At 42.1% G+C, this 22,459-nt stretch overlaps 1 protein-coding gene across 2 annotated transcripts in view; it reads right to left on the reverse strand.

The window, feature by feature from the left end:
* Window positions 1–22,459, reverse strand: part of LOC126163102 (translation initiation factor IF-2-like) — a 70,934-nt gene that overhangs the window by 8,522 nt on the left and 39,953 nt on the right. Inside the window, exons 3-5 of one of the 2 annotated variants that reach the window (XM_049920021.1) lie at window positions 3,219–3,343; window positions 1,127–1,267; window positions 954–1,031 (exon numbers count right to left, since the gene is read on the reverse strand). In XM_049920021.1, coding sequence (XP_049775978.1) covers window positions 954–1,031; window positions 1,127–1,267; window positions 3,219–3,221 — 222 coding nt within the window. In that variant the 5' untranslated portion in view covers window positions 3,222–3,343. The remainder of the gene's footprint in view (window positions 1–953; window positions 1,032–1,126; window positions 1,268–3,218; window positions 3,344–22,459) is intronic. The other variant, XM_049920020.1, reaches the window with a different exon arrangement.

A 22,459-nucleotide genomic window follows, 5' to 3' on the forward strand; every position in this document is an offset into this window, starting at 1 on the left:
CCAACCACATCTCTTCAAATCTTAAATTCATTTTGCTAATACCTTGTCAAAATGGAGTTTGAATGATTGTGAAAAGTTCCACAAACAAATCACAAAATATCATTGTAATTGTGGATGTGTTTCCACCATCTTTACAAAACAAATACTCACTGCTCTGTAGTTAACTTTCTATTCGTTGTTTCTCGGGTAACAACAAATGACATAACCTGATGAGGAGTACGTCATTCAGACCCTAGGTTGGTAGAGAGTTACCTGTTGTGAGGGAGAGGGTAGACCTGTACTTCCAGTAATTTCATAAGTTTGGTGCTGGTAAATAGCCGGGATTATTCTGATTCACTGCAAGATGTATCTTTGTTATCACTAAATCTACTATTCCAGCATTCACTTGCTTTTGAACCTGTATTTAACTTCATTGCTTCCCGTTGCCGTCACAACAGCCAGGTATAGATTTTTCTATTTTTACTGAGTATATCTGAAGTACGGTACTTTGAATTTCACAATCTGATGATAAGTATTGACTAGCCATTCTGTCTGCTTGTAAATTCACATTTGGCTTATGTGAATTCTTTTCATACAGTTATTAATTAACAATAAAGATTTCTAATTTTGACTGATACAATAAAAGATTTTATTAAAACAATCACTGCCATTACAGTAGATGTTGTGTGTCTCAAATCAAAAACCATTTGGTTTCCTTGGACAGTCATTCTGGTTATAAACTACAAATAAAGTATCATTTAATGGATTAAACATATACTTGCGTGATATCACTGATCAACGAAGACAGTGCAATAATTAATTTTTTTAATTGTTGTTATATAGAGCGACAATTAATAAGAATCAGGATGCTGATGTAAGATACATTTGTGAGAATAATTAAGGAACACAGGATCCAGAGGCTGGTGCTGTAATTAATAAAAAACTGCAATTGAAGTATTCTCCTACATACTCACCGGTTTTCCAAAAAATTGTTCATTCCAATTGACACATGTGCCATGATCAAAATTCATGGGTCTGGGACACTGCATTTCCTGTGAGTAGAATGACTTTTTTAATAATGTAATAGTACAAAATAAATTAAATCTGAAAAAATGAATAGCAAGTGTAATTAAAATACTGAACTCACATATGGAAAATAATATGGCTGATCAAATTTTGGGAAACTTGTCAGACGTATGTCTGGAGGAATCATGTAACTTCTATCGATTTTTTGAGCCACACACTGTTCTTTCTCATCTTCTTTCTTAAAGAAAGCACCAGGTAATTCCTGTAAACAGAAACAAATGGACTGAAATATTGTTACTGGTCTCAATTGCAATCATATAAGAAAGAAATGATGACACTGCAACAAGCAAACCTATTTTTTTTTAAGGGAATCCAACAGTTTTAAGGCATAAATCCCAAAATTGTAAGATACCAACGAAAATGATAAATTTTTGAAAATGTAACTGGGTGGGTAAAAAATCTACTTGCCAAGTGGCAGCAGGATAACGCACATAAAAGGATTGAAATTCAGACGCTTTCAGGACCAGTGGTTCCTTCTTCTAGCAGAAGGGTTGAAGGGGAAAGAAGAGGGGTGAAGGAAAAGGACTGTTGAGATACAGGAAATGGGGAGAGTTGCCCAGTACGTTGGATGTGATTGCCAGAAAATCTACTTTGAACTAGGCTGGCAGGGTAATTATGTGCAGTGAAGGCGGAGGTGAGAATGGTGTTATATTGTCATAAACAGTCTGCATCTGAACAAATACGTTTGCCTAGAATGCCAATACTGTATGGGAGAGAATGTTTGAAATGGAAATGATGGCAACTGTGAAAATGTACACTATGTGATCAAAAGTATCCGGACACCTGGCTGAAAATTACTTACAAGTTCGTGGCGCTCTCCGTCGGTAATCCTGGAATTCAATATGGTGTTGGCCCACCCTTAGCCTCGATGACAGCTTCCACTCTCACAGGCATAAATTCAGTAAGGTGCTGGAAGGTTTCTTGGGGAATGGCAGCCCATTCTTCACAGAGTGCTGCACCGAGAAGAGGTATCAATGTCGGTCAGTGAGGCCTGGCACGAAGTCGACGCTCCAAAACATCCAAAAGGTGTTCTATAAGATTCATGTCAGGACTCTGTGCAGGCCAGTCCATTACAGAGATGTTATTGTCGTGTAACCACTCCGCGACAGGCCAAACAGATGCTCGACTGTGTTGAAAGATGCAAACGCTATCCCCAAATTGCTCTTCAACAGTGGGAAGCAAGAAGGCACTTAAAACATCAATGTAGGCATGTGCTGTGATAGTGCCATGCAAAACAACAAGAAGTGCAAGACCCCTCCATGAAAAACATGACCACACCATAACACCACCACCTCCAAATTTTACTGTTGGCACTAAACACATTGGCGATAACCTTCGCCGGGCATTCGTCATACCCATATCCTGCCATCAGATCGTCACATTATGTACTGTAATTCGTCACTCCACACAAGGTTTTTCCACTGTTCAATCATCCAATGTTTACGCTCCTTACACCAAGTGAGGTGTCGTTTGGCATTCACTGGCATGATGTGTGGCTTATGAGCAGCTGCTTGACCATGAAATCCAAGTTTTCTCACTTCCTGCCTAACTGTCATAGTACTTGGAGTGGATCCTGATGCAGTTTGGAATTCCTGTGTGATGGTGTGGATAGATGTCTGCCTATCACACATTACGACCCTCTTCAACTGTCGGCAGTCTCTGTCAGTCAACAAATGAGGCCGGCCTGTACACTTTTGTGCTGTACAAGTCCCTTCACGTTTCCACTTCACTATCACATCAGAAACAGCGGACACAGGGATGTTTAGGAATATGGAAATCTCATGTACAGATGTATGACACAAGTAACACCCAATCACCTGACCAAGTTCGAAGTCCATGAGTTCCACAGAGTGCCCCATTCTGCTCTCTCACGATGTCTGATGCCTACTGAGGTCACTGATATGGATTACCTGCAGTAGGTGGCAGCAAAATACACCCAATGTGAAAAATTTACGTTTCTGGGGGTACCCGGATACTTCTGGCACATAGTAAGTACTGTTGCTTGTTAGTAGGTTTAACAGTGTGTAGCTGGACTTCAGTGAGGATGAGGTCAGTGTCAAGGAAAGTGGCATGGGATTCAGAATAGGACCATGTGAAATTTAAGTGGGAGAATACATTTAGAGATTCCAAGAATTTTAACAGGTCAGCCTCACCATGAGTCCATGTGACAAAGATGCAATCACTGTGTCTAAACCAAACCAGGATTTAAAGGCTTATGGATCACAGAAAAGCCCCCTCCAATTGACCCATCACAAGGTTGGCATAGGAAGGAGCCATCCTGTAATTGAATGAGTATTACATGTAAGTCTGCCTCAATATTATCCAAATAAACTGTCTGTTACAGTGAAGGGCTTTTTTAAAATAAGTAGAAAATTGTGAGTGCAAACATCCTGCTCCCAACGCAAAAAGGGAACAACCAGTGAATGAGTGCTGGAATGTGTGATAGTCACAGAGATTCAAAACCCCCTAAACTATATTTAACATAAAATTAATAAAAGTGGATGACATCTTGATTTTACATGTACATTAAGACTTATTTCTTCCAATACTGAAGACACAGATTTATTAGGCTTCCCAAAATCATTAAACTTGACCATTCTGGACGTCCCACTGTGACTAGTTAGTGTGCTGGTTACATTTCCAACCCTCTGCCCACAGCCCAGTTACCCATTTCAGAGACATAATGCACTTTCTTCATCATCTCCCAGCCATTCCCACATCACTAAAACCTGGATACCTACTCATCACTACTGACGCCAACATCCTCCATGTCTAGAGCCTTCTCACTGTAAAACACAATCTTTTCCAATGTCCTTCAAATTCCTAGTCTACCCCCCCCCCCCCCACACACACACACAAACACACACATTCCTTATACACATGGCAAATACATTACTTAACCATAACTGCTCTTCCTTGGAGGGAAAGATACAGAAACATATCTGGGACATGGTTATGGGCACCCACTTGGCACCCTCATATGTGAACCAACTTACGGGCCATCTACAGGAAATCTTTCTAATCAATCAAAATCCCAAATTCCATGTCTCGTTCAAGCCCTCTGACCACTAACAGTGCCTCCCTTCTCACAGCTGCCATCCCTTCCACAGTAAAAATTCCCTCCCATACAGTATGGCCACCTGTGGATGTCACATCTGCTGCACTGAGCAATCCCTTTTCCCAGTATGCTTAAGGTCTTACTAAGGCCTTCATGGATAGACACCCTCCCCCCACTAAGACCGCAAATCGATATCCCATTTAATAGCCACAAATGCCCGCAATCCTCTGATTATCCCAGTGAACTGCCTGCAAAGGAGACCCTGTCATTACCCAGTATCACCCCTGACTGAAAAAAACTTAACTATATCCTTCACATGAGCTTTGAGTACTCATTGTTGTGCCTGGAAATCAGGCCATCCGTTAATCAATTACATCATCTACCAGCTTTTCTGTGACTTTGGATGGTCCTTTATGTGGGCGTGACAACTAATCAGCTGTCTAACCAGATAAATGGGCATTGCCAGATTGCGACTAAGAGGGCAGTGACCCATTGACAGAACATGTTCCTGCGCACAATATGTTCGATTTCAATCGCTGCTTCACAATCTGGGTCATGTGTGCCCCCCCCCCCCCCCCCCCCCAAAACTGTAAGCATCCATATAATTTTGTCCCAAAAGATATGATATACCCAGTTGTTGTTGTTGTTGTTGTTGTTGTTGTTGTTGTTGCTGTTGCTGTGCTCTTCAGCCCAAAGGCTGGTTTGATGTAACTCTCTACACAACTCTATCTTGTGCAAGCCTCTTCATCTCCAAATAACTACCACAACCTACATCCTTCTGAATCTGCTAACTGTATTCGTCTCTTGGTCTCCCTCTACAATTTTCACACCCCCAACCCACTTCCCTCATTTCTTGATAGCTCAGGGTGTGTTAAATCAAAAGATACTTTCTTTTAGTCAAGCTGTGCCATAAATTTGTTTTTTCCTAGTTCAGTTCAGTACCTCCTTATTAGTTATTCACTCTACCCATCTAATCTTCAGCATTCTTCTGCAACACCAAATTTCTAAAGCTTTCATTCTCTTCTTGTCTAAACTGTTTATTGTCCATGTTTCACTTCCATACGTGGCTACACTACATGCAAATACTTTCAGAAAAAACGTCATAGCACTTGAATCTATATTCGATGTCAACAAATTGCTCTTGTCCAGAAATGCTTTTCTTACTATTGCCAGTCTCCATTTTATATCCCCTCTACATTGGCCATCGTCATTAGTTTTACTGTCCACATAGTAGTCATCTAGTACCTTTAATGTCTCATTCCTAGTTTAATTTCCTCAGTATCATCTAATTTAATTTGACCACATTCCATTATCCAGCATCAGCTGATCTTATAATCTGTTTTCAAGAAACTATCCATTCTGTTCAATTGCTTTTACAAGTCGTTTGTCATCTATGACAAAATTATAATGTCATCAACAAGGCTTAAAGTTTTTATTTCTCTTCAATGAACTTTAAGTCCCTTTTCAAATATATCCTTGATTTTCTTCACAGCTTGCTCAAGTTACTCATTGAATATGAGGCCTATGCCAAAAGATTTTAGAAAAAAATTCAGGATATTTTTTAAATTTGTAATCAACCATTAAAACTTTTCAAAATACTCTCTTTAGTTTCCCTACCAGTAGATGTCACAATGGAGGCAGATGAGCTGGTGTGAGTAGAACAGCAGAGTAGTTCAGAAACCAGCCACAGGGGGTGAACAAATCGCATCATGGGCAAACCTGCTGATGCAAGTGTGTACTTGCACGTGGCAATAAGAGGAGCAGTTAAACTGCTGCGGACCTTGCTTGGTGATTCGTGCTGAGAGTTGTTATGTGCTTAGTCATTAGCCAGCAGCATGCTGAGCACACTGCTGTGCTTATATCCACATGGGTTAGGATGCTCTGCTTCCCATATTCATTTCAAAGTTTGAGTTTGTTCCACTCACAGGGTTCTGTTCCCTAGTTATTACCATGTTACCATCAGTCTGTGATGTACCCGCACCGACCGTGTTGAGTAATAACGTTGTCATGCCTTAGGCAGATACTAATATCTCCATGAGTGCTTATACATTTTTTCCATCTTTTGAAACCTCTTCAAAAATGTCTCAGTCCAAGTGGATTTAGGAAAGTCACTTGGAGCACTGTAGTATGCTCCTGTAGCCTCTTCACTGGTGAAAAACATTGCCCATGAATGTTTTCCTTTGTCCTTGGAAAGACTAAGAGCCATACAGAGCAAGGTCAGGTGAACTGAGTAGGTGAGGGAAAACTTTTACCTTTCCCTTCTCCATGAAGTCAGTTGTTCTGGCAGCCATGTGTGCTGAAGCACTATCACATTGCAGAAAAAGGTGCCCACTCTTCCACTTCGGGTGCTGTGACCTTTTTGTGATGATGACTTTCAGCAGACATTCAGTCACATACAGCTTAACATCAACTATGTGATCGTGTGCTTGGTTACACAGATGAGACGCACAATTGTGGCGAAGAAAGAGGTCGCCATGCTCTTTACGGGCTCCTACTTCTCCCAGTTTTTGTGGGTAGTTCCGCACCTGGAAAGCAGCATACTGAATGTTGCCTCTTTGTTTCACTGTCATAATGGTCACATAACAAAATTGTAAGTCTTTCTGGACCAGAGTTTGCTGAATTATTCAAGAATAAATTGACACCAGTCCATTCTTGACTGTTTATGTGCTTCTGTCAGGGAATGTAGCACCTGACGAGTACATCTCTTGGTTAGGCCTAAATGATTTGAACAATGGTCTGTGCCCCAATCCATCCAATAGAGTCCATCAAATGTCACAAAATTAGATGAGGATCATTTCTGATCATTTTCCTCACAGCATCAACTTTTCCTCAGAGCACTACCATTGCTGAACAACAGGAGAGTGTTCATTTTCAAGAGACTCCTACCTCCTTAAAAATTCAATAAGCCAGTTTCCAATGGTAATGGCCATAGAAGGTAGCAGACTCACCAGAAACACTTACCAGAGAAGAGTGGCATTCTTCTTCATATTGCAGCATGAGAGATCCATCTTGCATTGTGTCTGATTCAGCACTGCCTAGGTCTTCATACACCATTTGCAGCATAGTTTGAAATCTAGTGGTGAGAGAACTGCTAAGTGCATGCTCCAAGATCAAAACACACTTTTTCAAATGGAAATAATCCTACTGTCATGTCAGACTTCCGAATTAAGAGCTGCTCAACAATTTCGGCACAGCCATCGTACCACTGGCAATAGGCTACAGCCCTGTCTCAATAGGCTACAACCCTGTCTCACTCCCTCCTCAATTACAATTTCCCTTTCATATCCTTTGACTCTTATAATTACAGTCTGGTTTATGTACAAGTTGCAAATAATCTTTTGCTCTTTGTATTTTACCTTCGCTACCTTTAAAATTTCAAATAGTGTAGTCCAGTCAACATTGTCTTTATCTAAAGCTACAAATGCTATAAATGTAGGTTTGCCTTTTTCAGCCTATCTTCTAGAATAAATCATAAGATTACTGTTTCCGTCATACGTTCCTACATTTCTTTGGAACCAAAACTGATTCTTCTCGGGGTCAGCATCTACCAGTTTTTCCATTCACTTGAAAATAATTTGTGTCAATATTTTGCAGCCATGACATATTAAACTAATAACTCAGGAGTATTCACATCTGTCAGCAATTGCCTCCTTTGGAATTGGAATTCCTACATTCTTCCCAATGTCTGAGGGTATGTTGCAGGTCTCGAAAATCTTGTACACTGGGTGGAACAATTTTGTTATGGCTGGCTCTCCAAAGGATGTCACTAATTCTAAGGGAATGTTGTCTACTCCAGGGCCCTTGTTTTGGCTTAGGTCTTTCAGTGTCCTGTCAGATTTTTCTCACAGTATCATATCTCCCATCTCATTTTCACCTATTTCCTCTTCTCTTTCTACAAGGGCAATTCAATTATTATCTGTGAAGTAGTAATAAAATTTTATTGTAATCAAATAGGAAACTTACAAGAACATCACTTTTCAACATAGTCTCCTTGCATTTCAACGCACATTGTACAAGCTTGCTGATGCCCTCATAAAAGAAGGTTCTCGGTCGAGCTGCGAGCCAGGAATGCACCGCTTCTTTCACTGCTCTGTCTGAGGAAAATCGCCCCTTAATGCCTGTTTGAGTGGACCAAACAAGAGATAGTCAGAAGGGGCAAGATCGGGACTATAGGGAGGATGACCCAGTACTTCAAATTTGAGCTTTTGGAGAGTTTCAGCAGTGTGGGCAGCATTATGCGGAAAGGCATCGTTGTGCAACAACACAATACCTTTTGACAGCAATCCTCAGCATCTGCTTCGAATTGCAAGCTTTAGCCTGCCTGTAAGCATCTCACTGTAACATACATTGTTTATTGTTGTACCCCTTTCCCCATACTGTTCCAGTACTGGACCTTGTGCATCCCAAAAAACTGTAAGCATCAGTTTTCCTGCAGACGGCTGGGTCTTGAACTTTTTCTTGCACTGCGAATTTGTATGTTTCCATTCCATACTCTGCCATTTACTCTCCAGCTCACAATGATGGATCCATCTTTTGTCACCAGTAATGATCCTGTCAAAGAAGTTGTACCCTTTGTTACCATAGCAATCCAAATGTTTTTGCAGATGTCCAAGTGTGTTTGTTTGTGCAACTGTGTGAGTTGTTTTGGGATCCATCTTGCACAAACTTTATGAAACCTAAGTCTGTTGTGGATGATTTCATAGGCAGAAATGTGAATAATTTGCAGACAATGTGCCACTTCATCAATAGTTAATCATCTGTCTAAGAGAATCATTTCATCTGAACACTCAATGGTTTCCTCATTTGTGGGGGTAAACGGTTATCTGGCTCCTTCATTGTGCGTAACACTTTTTGTGCACCCATTTTGGAATTTTTCAATCCATTCGTAGACACTCCATTGTGGCAAAACACTGCTCCCATACTATACCAAAAGTCTTTGACGAATTTCGGCCCCTGATACGCCTTCCGACCACAAGAAAACAGATCACTGAATGTTGCTCTTCTTTGGTGCAAATAAACAGCGGAGCAGCCATGATTAACAGCATGGAACCAATAATGAAACTAACCTAGCAGTTTGAAAATTGCAAAGATATAACAACAAATAAACAAAGCATGTGTCGTCAACATAAAATGACAGTGCTACCAAAATTAACAGAAATATAACTAAACTGTGGATAATAATTGACTTACCCTCGTATAACTTTGTATTCAAGTTTGTTTCCTTTACATAGACCTTCTATATATTTCTTCCACATTCAGCTGTCTCTTCTTTGTTTAGTAATGGCGTCTCACTTAAGCTCTTGCTTTCATACAGCTGCTTCTCTAATTTTCATAATGGTGGGATCTATTTTCCTATAGTCATGCATGCTTCTACAGCCTCGCTTTTGTCCTTCAGCTATTCTTGCTTAGCCATTCGCACTTTCTGTTCATCTCATTTTTTTTACATTTGTATTCCCTTTCACCTGCTTCATTTCTGCATTTTCACATTCTCTCCTTTTGACAAATAATTTCAGTATATTGTTTGTTTTCCAGGATTGTCTACAAGGCCTTGTCTTTTTACCAATGTGATCGGCTGCTCCCTTCCCTACTTCACCACTCAAAAGCTACCCATTCATCTTCTATTGTATTCTTTTCCCCTGTTTCAGCCAAACACTGTCTAATGCTCCCTGTGAAACTCTCAACAACCTCTGGTTCTTTCAACTTATTCCTTTATTTCATCACACATTCTTACAATCTCTCTATCATCTGTGGAGCTAGTTGGCATTTAAGTTTGTACTACTATGGTGGATACTGGCTCCATACCTATCCTGGATATGCATTCACTATGCTGTTTATATAGCTTACTTACACACCTATTTTATTATGCATTATATTGCTACATTACTGTTATTTGCTTTTGTGTCGACAACCATGTTCTGACCTGGCCAGAAGTCCTGTTCCTCCTGCCACCGCACTTCACTAATTCGCATTACATTTGACTTCAACTTGTCCTTTTTCTCAAAACTAGTTATCAAATTAAAAGTCTATCATTCCACACACTGAAACAAAGGATACAGCTTTGTTTTCCTGGGTAGTCCTTCCCTCGAGATCTGAATAGGGCAGTTATACCTCAGAATATTTTATTCATGAGAATGCCATCATCATTAAGCCATACAGTACAACTACATGACCTCATGGGGGAAAAATAATTGTTATAGTTTCCCCTGACTTTCAGGCATCAGCATTACCAGAACAGCAAGGACATGTTGGTTAATGTTGCAGTAATTCAGACTGTGGTCCCTGCAACTATTGAAGAGGCTATTGGCCCTCTTCAGGAACCATGGATTAGTCCACTCTCTCTCCACAGATACCTCTTTGTTGTGATTACACCTACAGTACAGCTATCTGAATCACTGAGGCATGCGAGCCACCCCACCACAGCAAGGTGCCATGTTTCATGGGGGTATTTTATACTAAACTATGATGAAAGTTCAATTGCTAGACAAGTTGTACAATAAGGTACAAATAATATTTGGAAGTATGATGGCCCTTTGCCACACATAGGTTTGAACAGCCTATGGCCATCTGCTAATGCAGTGAGGTTCTTTCTTTGTGTGCCTTTGCTTCCACACAAAGCTTTCACTTCCACCATGTGACTGGACACCCAACTGCTGCAGTTGCTGGCTAACACAACCAAGACAATAGCCCCACATCTAGCTTTGCTCCCGTCAGCCTAATCTCATTCTCAGTTCTCTTCTCTTCAAGGCAGCAACACCAGAGTTCCATCCCACATATGCACTCTGATGGACGTGCCACAAGGCCACAAACTTCGTTTCTCAAATAGTGCAGTACACAGTACCAAGGCCATTCTTAGATGCTTGTTAAAAATTATCGGGATCCACCCACAACATGCTTTCTCTATGCCTGTAATGCAGTATAGTATGTAAAGTGCACATGACCACATGGATACTATCCAAGATTTGGTTCCTGCCCATTGTGGCCAGTACACTCACATGAAGACCATGCATCATTCTATTGAGTCCTGCCCTGGCTGTTTCCCCATGACACACACTGATCAATTCCATGTCTCATGGCAGGAAATCTGTGTCAGTTCTGGCGAACAATGAGTGACTAGCTACTATGTATACATACTGCCTCCAACATCATTTATAAAGTTTACATTTCAATACCCTGTGAGAGATGTTATTTTTCTCTTCGCCCCGTGATATCAGAACTTGTTGGTATCTCATGCTGCCATGTTAGTGACTTTATTCTGTGTCTCCACACTCGACGTGGACCGTGTGTAGAGTGTTTATTTCCTGCACTCCGAAGAATGCTATTCTTATGGTGCCTCCTGGTGGCACATATTTTTTAGTATTCTTCATATTAGAAAGTGACATTAATACCATGCATCATTGTTTCAGGGTCCAATAAGAGCTATTACTTCTTGACATTATTACAGTGCTTCCTGTAGTACTTTAGTTAATCCAATAAACCAGTTTGGTTTTGTCTTAAACCTCTTGTGAACATTGTTCATAGTGACAGTGTCTACCATGCCCATTCTCATATGCTCAGTTTTACTGAATTTTATGTGGGTTATTAATCAATTTAGGTAAGGACCTAATTTTAGCCATCCCTTCCTTTTGTGTGTGCATCATAGACTCCTGCTCCTGCTCGCACCACACAAGCTACTTCTGTTTCTGTCCTATGAACGCCAGCACACTAGGGCTATTATTTTATGTTTTTCATGATAAATTGTGTTCGTGCTATAGATGTTAGTGTGCCATGACCCATACTTTACTTTGAGCTTTGCACCACGAGCTATTTTTCTTTCGTGCACTTTGCATGTTCACACCTGTGCAACCTAGAAACCATAGCTTCCGCCATCAGGAAACTGTTTGCATTCACAGCTCCACCAACCATCAATGTCATTGACAAACTGACCACACACCTCATAGAAACTGGAAAACTGCAGTGGGGGGGGGGAGGGGGGGGGAGAGTGCCTGCAGACACAACTCGCAGTGACACGATGGCTGGTGGCCCAGCGCCCAGCGATGGACTCCACACATCAGCCTCGCATCTGTCACCTCTGCTATTTTGCCCAGCCTTGAAGAGATGAAGCAGCAGTGGATCTGGGTCCTCATTTCACTTGAGCAGTGCAGTGACCAGCAACCCTCACAATTCCTGTGCCACCTCCAAAGCCTGATGGAAGCACACAGGGTTTCCGACTGCTTCTTTTATATGTGTGGCTGTCTTGCGTTCCAGCCCCAACACAGACAGCTGTAGCATTGCACGTGAATCACTGCCTCACCATACCACCAGCCTTGCTGACAGGTTTCACAAGAAGCTGACCTCCCTGGTTGCGACTCCCGCCACTGAATGCCAAATGCATTCAAAATCTACATCTACTTACATACTCCACAGGCCACCATAGTTTGTGTGGCAGAGAATATCCTGTAGCACTACTAGTTATTTCCTTTCCTGTTCCACTCGCAAACAGAGCGAGGGAAAAATGACAATTTATATGCATCCACATGAGCCCTAATTTCTCGTACCTTGTTTTTGTGATACTTATACAAAATGTATGTGGGCAGCAGGAGAATTGTTCTGCAGACAGCTTCAAATGCTGATTCTTTAAATTTTCTCAATACTCTTCCTCGAAAAGACTGTCGTCGCATTCCCTCGAGGGAATCCCATTTGAGTACCCGAAGCATCTCCATAATACCTGCATATTGTTCGAACCTACCGGTAACAAGTCTAGCAGTCTGCCACTGAAATGCTTCAGTTTCTTCTTTTAAACTGACCTGACACGGATTCCAAACACTCGCAGTACTCAATGAGCAGTACTCGAGGGCAAGTCAAAATAGCGTCCTCAATGCGGCTCTCTTTACAGATAAACCACACTTTCCCAAAATTCTCTCAATAAGCAAAAGGCAATTATTCATCTTCCCCAACACAATTGCCACATGCCTGTTCCATTTCACATCACTTCGCAATGTTACGCTAGATATGTAATCAAAGTGACTGCACCCAACTAATGCTGAATTTGAACATTACTGGTTTGTTTTTTCTACTCACCAGCATTAACTTACATTTTTCTACGTTAAGAGCTAGCTGCCATTCATCACACCACCTAGAAATTTTTTCCAAGTCATCTTGTATCCTCCTACTGGGACTCAACAATGACACCTTCCTGTACACTACAGCATCACCAGCAAGCAGCCACAGATTGCTGACCACACTGTCCATAAGATCATTTACGAGGGTGGCCTGTAAACTTCTCGGCATGGTAGTGAACTCGGCATGGTAGTGAAAACAAAAATTTATGATTTCAAAGACCTTTTATTTTTCAACATAATCTCCTCTGATATCAATACATTTCATCCAGTGGTGCTCCAATGCCATTACCCCTCTCTGTAGTGTTCCTCCAGATGTGCTGCAGGGTACCCATCTACAGCAGCAATGAGCTACTGACTGAATGAAAATTGCTGACCAGCGAGGAATTTCTTCAGTTTTGCGAATAGATGGAAGTTTTGTTAGAAGTTAAGAGTAGCATACTCCAGTTAAGGTTTTACATTTTTGAAGATAGTCAATCAACAAAATTCCTTTCGCATCCAAATACACTGATGCCATGATTTTTCTTACCAATGGCACTTTCCTTGCTTTCTTTGGAGTTGGAGAACCAGCTTCTATCCACTGTGTAGACTGCTGTTTGGATTCAGGTGTGTAGTGGTGAATCCCTTTTTCATCCACTATCACATTATCAATGCAAAAAATCACTTCCGTTCTTCTTAAAAAGCATGAAGCACTTTTTGGAAAATGTCACACAAATTTCATTTGTCATCCACAGTGAGCAGACATAGCACCCATTTTGTGCAAAGTTTCCTCATGTTCAATTCATGATGCAAGATGTGACCAACACATTCCTTTGATATCCCTACAGCATTAGCGATTTAATGCACCTTTAAATGCCCATCTTCCAGACTCATATCAAGCACTTTGTTGATGATTTCCAGTGTCCTTTGCATGGGTCATCCTGGACACTTCCACAGCTATGTTTAAACTCAGCCGCCCATTTCTTCACGGTGTAAATTGAAAGTGAAGGGCTGCCACATACATTTACAAGCCACAAACGAATTTTGGTCAGCATTTCTTCTTCTTATATGAAGAATTTCACCAGTGCATGATACTAGATTTTTTTTATTTTTTTAACGCCATATGCACCAAAACTGTTTCACATGACTGCCTACAGGCAACTGCTGCCTGGAATGGCTTGCAATTTTACATGATGGGTATTAACAAGTGCACCAAGGTAAGGGGAAAAAAGTGATGTGAGTAGTGCTGGAATCTCTGGGCGAGGCTAAAAACTTTTCAGCCAGCCCTCGTATGAATATAAACTTCCCTGGATCACTCCTGACAATATCTTTACCTCCAATGAACACTCACCATTGAATACAACATACTGGGTTCTATTACTTAAGAATTTATTTTTTATTTAGCGTATGGCTCATAACATCACAGTAAAAATTACAGAAACAACACGATTAAAAAAAATCACATATGTATAAACAGAGCAATAAATAACAGTTTGTATATAAGGACACCGCCAATTGTAAAGTTACACTCACAGAAGACCAGTCACAAGCAGACGTCCAGCTTAGATAGTAAATAGTCGATTGCCTCTTGGGTCGCCATTAGGAAATCTTGTGGGTCACCCTCGTACTTAAGAAGTCTTCGAGCCATTCACGTATCCAGAAACCTATGCCATATGCTCGTACCTTCATTAACAGTCTCGAGTGGTGCACTGTGTGAAATGATTTTCAGAAATCTAGAAATATCAACTTTGCCTGTTCCCCCTTCATCCACAATTCACAATATATTAAGTGAGAAAAGGGCGAGCTGGGTTCTGCACAAACTATGCTTTCTAAAACTGCACTGATTTGTGGACATACGCTTTTTGGTCTCAAGGAAATTTAATATATTCGAACCAAGAATACCGTATTTACTCAAATCCAAGCCTCACCTTTTTACCGGTTTTTGTAATCCAAAAAACCGCCTGCGGCTTAGAATCGAGTGCAAAGCAAGCGGAAGTTATGAAAAATGTTGGTACGTGCCGCCACAACTAACTTCTGCCGTCGAATATATGTAGCGCTACACAGGCATGCTTTGTAGGCACAAAGATAAATACTGGCGCCAAAACTTCTGCGTCAGTAAATAAATTAAAAAAAAAAAAGGTGAAAGACGAGCTTATTTTCTCCGCCCCGAGTTTCGACCACTGCATTTTCATACATTATCCAACAAAGTAAATACAAATTCCGTATTGTTCATCTTCAAATGTAGCAGAATTCCAATGTACTACGAAAATCCGACTGGCAAGACTGTTTGGGATGTTTGTCAATATGGCCAACTCTACGTTCTGAATTTTTTCCTACCTGTGAGAAGAGATGTTTGCTAATAGGAACCTGATGAAATGTGAATCACTTGCAGTATTCTCTTCACCATAAGAATAATACGAATATAAACATTATGCCATGTATTCTTTCGTGTTTGCTGCTATCTCATTTAAATCCTGTCTGCCTAATAAACTACGAAACTAGAGTGAGACAACAGCAAACGCGGAAGAATATACATAACGTGTCACGTTTATATTTGTATTATTCTTATGCCTAATAGTGATACAGTCAGAAACGAAGCACGGCAACTGACTACATTTTTAAATCTAAGATGACTCTAATTTCTGTGCAGAATTTGATGTTCTAAAGAAGCGGCCGCAAAGATTTTCAAACGGAGAAAAATTTTCGCTTAACTCTCGTTCAGAACATGTTCTATCATACGCAGTCTATTATTTTGTTCTTGTTGATAATTATCAAAGAAAGCAGCAGTGTAAGTAACAACAATAGCAGTCTCTTGCCATTGTTTCGCTAATGAGACGATTACTCTTCTTTTTTTTTTTTATTGTAAGCGGCGGCGGCGACGGTAGCGTGCACAAAAGCAAGCCATGCCGCGAGTGGCGACAGGCCGTAAACACGCACTACCAGAATGCGACAAACAATGCATGACACAGTACAGTAATGCATTTTCAGCTTAGAGTGACGTAAACACCTATAACAAAGAAAACGGCACTTATCAGATCAAAGCAAAATAAGCAGTCGATTCAAACCAGACGAAGCACGTGAAAAAGGAAGGGTACCCGTATAAACACGGACGGAGCGCCTGACGCATAGCAATGGCTACCTGGTAAAGCTTAACTGCTAAGCTTACGACTCGAACCAAACAACTGTAGCTGTATCGTCATTCATTCGACCTAAATTGTGTCTCGTATTACAATGGACCAACTTTGTTTCGATTTGGAGGTGCGGCCTAAAAGTTTTCTCTCCTCTTGAATTTCGAGTCGCAATTTCACGTGCGGCTTAGATACGGGAAAATTTTTTTCCCTTTATTTCGAGTCTCATTTTTCAGGTGCGGCTTAGATTCGAGTGCGGCTTAGATTCGAGTAAATACGGTATATTTTGGGATTCTGCAACAATCTGATGTTAGGGATATTGGTCTGTAATGTTGTCTGCTCTTTCTTCTACCCTTCTTATATCCAGGAGTCACCAGCACTGTTTTTCAGCTGCTAAGTAAGGGGTCAAGAGTACTAAAACTGAATGTGATTCCAACTGGACCAGGTGACTTACTTGTTTTCAACTCTTTCAGTTGTTCTGTATGCCAGGGATGCCTATTACTGCACCAGGTGCCACCCATTGGCTGCCACACTGACAGCCACCCTACCTTAAGCTCACCTTTACCAATCAATGCACAGCTAACGACAACATTGGCTCCTTCCTCCCCACCAGCCTGCAACACAGCACCCAGCAGTGAGGAGTGCACAACACAATCACCTCCCTCAGCATCAATATGGCAATGCAGCAGACTACCATTACTCGTCTTGTCTCCAACCAATGCCAAGCTCGCAATGCTAGCTGTGAGCGCAATGATGGCCACAGTTCCTGATACGCTGCCAATGCCTCTCTGCTGGTACCATGAGTGCTTCAATACCAACACTGCTAACTGCAGAGAGTCCTGCTCTTGAGCTCCAAATGCTGACAGCCATTGGGAAGAGGCAAGCCCAGCTGCTGCTCACGTTCCCAGCACCTGTTCATTTGCGACATCCACTCCTCCGCACCATTCCCGATTGACACCAGCTCAGAGTGTCTATCTTCCCACAGAGTCTCTTATATGACCTTGGTGGCACCTCAGCAATCCTCCTGACAGCGGCGAAAAGCTTTACCACTACTACCTACATCATGCTTCATTGTGTCCTTGATCTCAGCCTGCAATGGCACCTGCCCTGTTGTTGACATCACCAACCGTATTATTAGAGCAGATTTCAGTGGGTGCTATCTCCTGCTCCCTGAAGCCACCATCCAATGCTTCACTGATGGCAATACCAGAAGATCAACTAAGTGCACCACCCATTTCAGTGTCTTCTTCTATGTGAAGCAGGTGGCATACTTTGGGCTATATGCTGGTTCCCTGGTGCAGTTTCCTGCTCTGACAGCCCTGTTCAGCACACCTTGGGAGGTCTGCCATTCAACTGTCCATTGCACTGGTACCATATCTGGACCATCTGCCTTCTGCCAGCTGTGGTCCCTAGCACTGAACAAGCTCAAGATCGCCGAGCCATAGTTTGATGAGCTGATTGCCACTGGTGTGCTGCATTCTTGAAGAGCCCACGGGCATCTGCCTTGTCCAAAGAAGGATCGTTCCTGGTGCACATGCAGTGATTACTGGATATTAAATGCCCAAAACATTCCTGACTATTATCCGATGTTACTCCTTTACAGCTACAATGCACTGGCTGGAACTACAATCTTCAGCACGATCAACTGTGCCAACATTTTCACCTGCCACAGATTTCACCCAGATTTCTAGTGCACATTAGGACATCCAGAAGACCACAATCATCATGCCATTTGGCCTGTGCAAGAGTGCCTTTATGACCTTCTGCCTCCAACATGCTGCTAAAATGTGGCAACCTCTCCTGGTCAGCATCTCGTGAGGCTTGCGCTGGTGCTTTGCCTAGTTTGATGACATCCTTGTTTTCTCTGCAACACCCATAGAACACTGCAAGCACTCCATATAATCTTTGAATGCCTCCGGGACACCAGCACAATTGTCAATACAGCAAACTTCATTCTATATTACATAGATTAAAACACTGACCACCGGAAAAAAAATTGAGAAAGAACTAGGTCTCTGAAATGTAGCTATTAGTAATGTTTAACCTAGAAACTTATTAGACACATTATTCAAAAGAAAACCAATCAAACACATGCCAATCCCACAGATGAAATAACTTTAACCAGAGACAAAGACGAATCACAGAAAAACAACGTTCTTGTATGGCCATATCTAGGCATTATTTCCAACAAAATTACTCAGTGTTTCAAGAATACTAAATTATATGCCAGTTGCAGAACCACTAACAATCTACAATGATTATTGAGACACATACCACATAAATCACAACCGTTTTTGCAATCAGGAATCTACAAAATTAACTGTGAATAATGCCCAAAATTTTATACTGGACAAACAGGAAGAAAAGATAGTACATGATTTAAAGAACACACAACAATAAGTGACAATAAGCCATCCACATTTGCTGCACACTTAAGACACCAACCGTAAAATACCTAATACAGACAGATCACTTAAAATATTTCATAAGTTACAGAAATGAAAAATCGTGCATGTAATGTAAGAAATTGAAATTTACATCCATCTAAAAGATCAGTCCGACTGAGTTTTAAATGAGCAAAAAGAACTGCGAAATGGGAAATTCCAGACAACTTTTTACCAGTTCTATGATGAAGCATTATAGAACCATAGAATGTAAAATTATCACTATACTCATTAATAAATATGACTGTAATGGAAACATCATGCAACCATAAAGCAGTTTTTTCTCGACTCTCGTATTTATCAGTACTGTTTCATTAGAGTAATGTGATGGCTTTTATATATCAGATCTTTGTACTAACTATTCAAAATTGATGTGCTCCTACAAAAAAAGAACAAATATATAAACAAATATTTTAAAGAAATTACATACAGTCATATTTATAACATTGATGAATGAAAATACAATATTACTGAGAACAAAAGCATATGCAGGTTAATTAATAAATTTCTGTAACTTAATTATAGTCTTCCTAGTGTTGATTATTTTTAAACATTGGCCTTGCATATAAGAGCTTTGCAGCAACTGCTCAAAAGTAACATGCTTCTAAAAGGGTGTAAAACATCTTGGATTTATTTTATGAGCATAACATGGAGTCATAGGAGCGACGATGTACATGGAATAATTTACTGCTAAAAAAATCATCCATAAAGTAAGTTATAATGTGCCTAGTATATCTACAGATATGACTTGTTCCTACATCAAAATCACAGGTGTCACTAATGTATCCAATGTATAATGCTTCTGCTTTAGGTACTTGAAAATGGCCTAATGCTGAAATTGCACAATCAAATATGAAATAAAAAGAATAGCAGCTGAAGGCATCACAAAATCTTTCAAAAAATTCATTGCAGCTGCAGACCCTATCACACTGAAAATTACAGCAAACTGTGTCTTGTCAACAATTGGTATTCCTGAGCCATACCATTGGCTCATGTCTCCTAACTGACAAGGTACAAGCTATCCCCGATTTTCCAGTCCTAAAACATTCAAGAACCTCTGCCACTTCCTCTGCATGTTGAACTTCTACTGCTGCCACCTCACCACCTAAGAACTGCCTCTGCTATGCAGGGGCCACTCTGCACTACCCTTCACAGCTCAAACAAAGGGGAACAAGCCTGTTCCACGGACACGACAAATGGAAGACAGTTTCGCTCCCACCCAGCATAACTTGGCAGATAATATCCTGCTTGCCCCCCCTCCCCCAACTCAGTTGCTGCCCTGGCTGATATCAGCCATTTGGCCACTGGTGCCATCCTGCAGCAGCAAGTCAGCATCACCTGGCAGCTGTGTGTGTGTGTTTTTTTTTCTCCTGCAGGCTCTCTGCCACTCAATGGTGTTGAAGCACATACGACACAGAGCTCCTCTCCATCAATAAGGAAATCAAATATTTTCACCCATCGGTGGAGACCCACCACTTCACGGTCTTCATTGACCACAAGTCTATCATGTTTTCCCTCTAGAAAGACAATGACCTGTACTCCCCACATCAATTTGGGTAACAGTTGTTCGTCTCTGAGTTTACTACCAAAATATGTCACATTATCAGAACTGACAATGTCATTGCTAACTCCTCAGCTAGACCTGTGCTGTCACTTCATCCCTTCACTGCAAGGCACTTGGCTTTGTCTAGGAGCAAGGCACTTGGCTTTGTCTAGAAGCACAACCTGGAACTAGTCCACCTCCACCTGGAGACCACTTCCAGCCTCCATATCCAACGTGTGTCAGCCCTGGCAAAGATAGCAGTATCTGGTGGAGCGTATCCACCAGCTCATGGTGCCCATTCCTGCCCACTGCATTTTGCAAGGCTGCATTCGACCAGTTATGCAACCTGGTGTGCGCACCCACACCACACTGGTTACATAGCATTTCCTGTGACCAAAGGGACTCCAAGACCATGGGACCGTACCTCCCCACCTATCAGCCTTCCTTGATTGGCCACCACGTACCTGCTCCCACTGCTGCCTTTTCAGACATCAAACATTGCTTGTTCCTGTTCAAGTGGACATCAGCCCTCTACCACCCTCTGATGGCTGCCAATATGTCTTCACCATGGTGGACAGGTTCACCCACTGGCCTGAGGCAACACTGATACCCACAGTCATTGCCGCTTCTGTCTCTGTGTGGACTGCACATTTTAGCTGCTTGTCTCTTTATCTCCTTGGACCACGGGTGTCAATTTCCATCTTTGCTCTTGTGTGCCCTGATCGACCTCTACAGGGCTGACCTGCGCCTGATATTGAGCTACCGTACAGCTGCCAACGGCACGGTGGAATGGCTCCACCATACCTTACAGACGGCCCTTGTTTGTCACAAAATCAGTTGGACTGCTGCCCTGCCACTGGTACTTTCAGCCACTGTATCACTCTCAAGGCTGACCTGGAGATGTCAGTCACTGACCTTGTCTACAGCTGCCAGCAGACTTCTTGGAGACCAACAACATGCATGTGGATGACATCATGCCTGAGCCTACAACCCCCCCCCCCCCACCCCCCACCCGGCATTATGGTGAACATAGGGCATTCATGGCAACTTTGGCTCATGCACTTATGTCATGCTGCTCACGATGTTCACCAGCTGCTGTTATGCCCACACTACTCTGGCCTGCAGTGGGGTCTGAAGTGGAATTCTTACATCTCCACGGCATCCCAATTGGCATCTCAATTGATAAGCTTAAGCCATCCTATATGCTGCTTGCCCTGACACCACTCAGATTGACCACCATCCTTGTGAACAACCCACAGACACACAAGTGCTGCCACCACTGACTCCCTCCAAGATGGTGACCTGGCACACCACTGCCAAGGACATTGCTGGAAACTCACCAAGTTACACTGGCACCATCCCCAACACTATCCTCGGCTGCTGACAACACAGGCACCAGCAACCTCAATGTCTGGGGACACTCATGCCCCTGCCCCACTACCTCTCTTGTAACCTAAACACGGCCAAGCAATTTCATCTCTGCCGCCCGCCAGTTACACTCTCAATACAGCATTGCCTTCACCACTCCCACAGCAGCGCTATTTCACAAGTTCACAGTGGTGGCTATGGACCTGTTGGTGCCCATCTTCACACTGAAGGCACTGGCAATTCACGCTCACAATGCCCCTTGCATACTTTTTCATCTGTCAAATACAGGCACACAGATATCAGTTCCTCCAGGCAGTGACCCAGCAATGCTGCTATGCTCCTGCCTCTACCACCATGCACTGGCAACCTCGTCCAGCACCTTCTCACTGCGTACGCAGTTTCGGACACAAGCTGCACTTGGCCAGTTTCCGTATACCACATTGCTCTGGACGATCCACCTTGGCACCACTGCCCTCAGCCTTATTGCTGGTACAACATGCCCCTCAACTGGTATCACCCCCCATCATCATCATCATCATCATCATCTCGCTCCTCCTCCACATTTTGTCCTCATGAGGAGAGGGGAATTGTGTTGTGGCCCATAACTTTTAGCTGTCCAGCCCCATTCTCTATGCACATGGCTCACTATGGTAGTGCAGTGAGGGTCTTTCTTCATGTGTGTCTGTCTGCTTCTGCCCAAAACTCTCGGTACTACCATGAGATTGAACACGAGTCTACAGTGATCACTGGCTAAAAGAACCAAGACAATAGCTATGCAC

This window comes from Schistocerca cancellata, chromosome 2, assembly GCF_023864275.1.
Source record: "Schistocerca cancellata isolate TAMUIC-IGC-003103 chromosome 2, iqSchCanc2.1, whole genome shotgun sequence".
Taxonomy (NCBI): domain Eukaryota; kingdom Metazoa; phylum Arthropoda; class Insecta; order Orthoptera; family Acrididae; genus Schistocerca; species Schistocerca cancellata.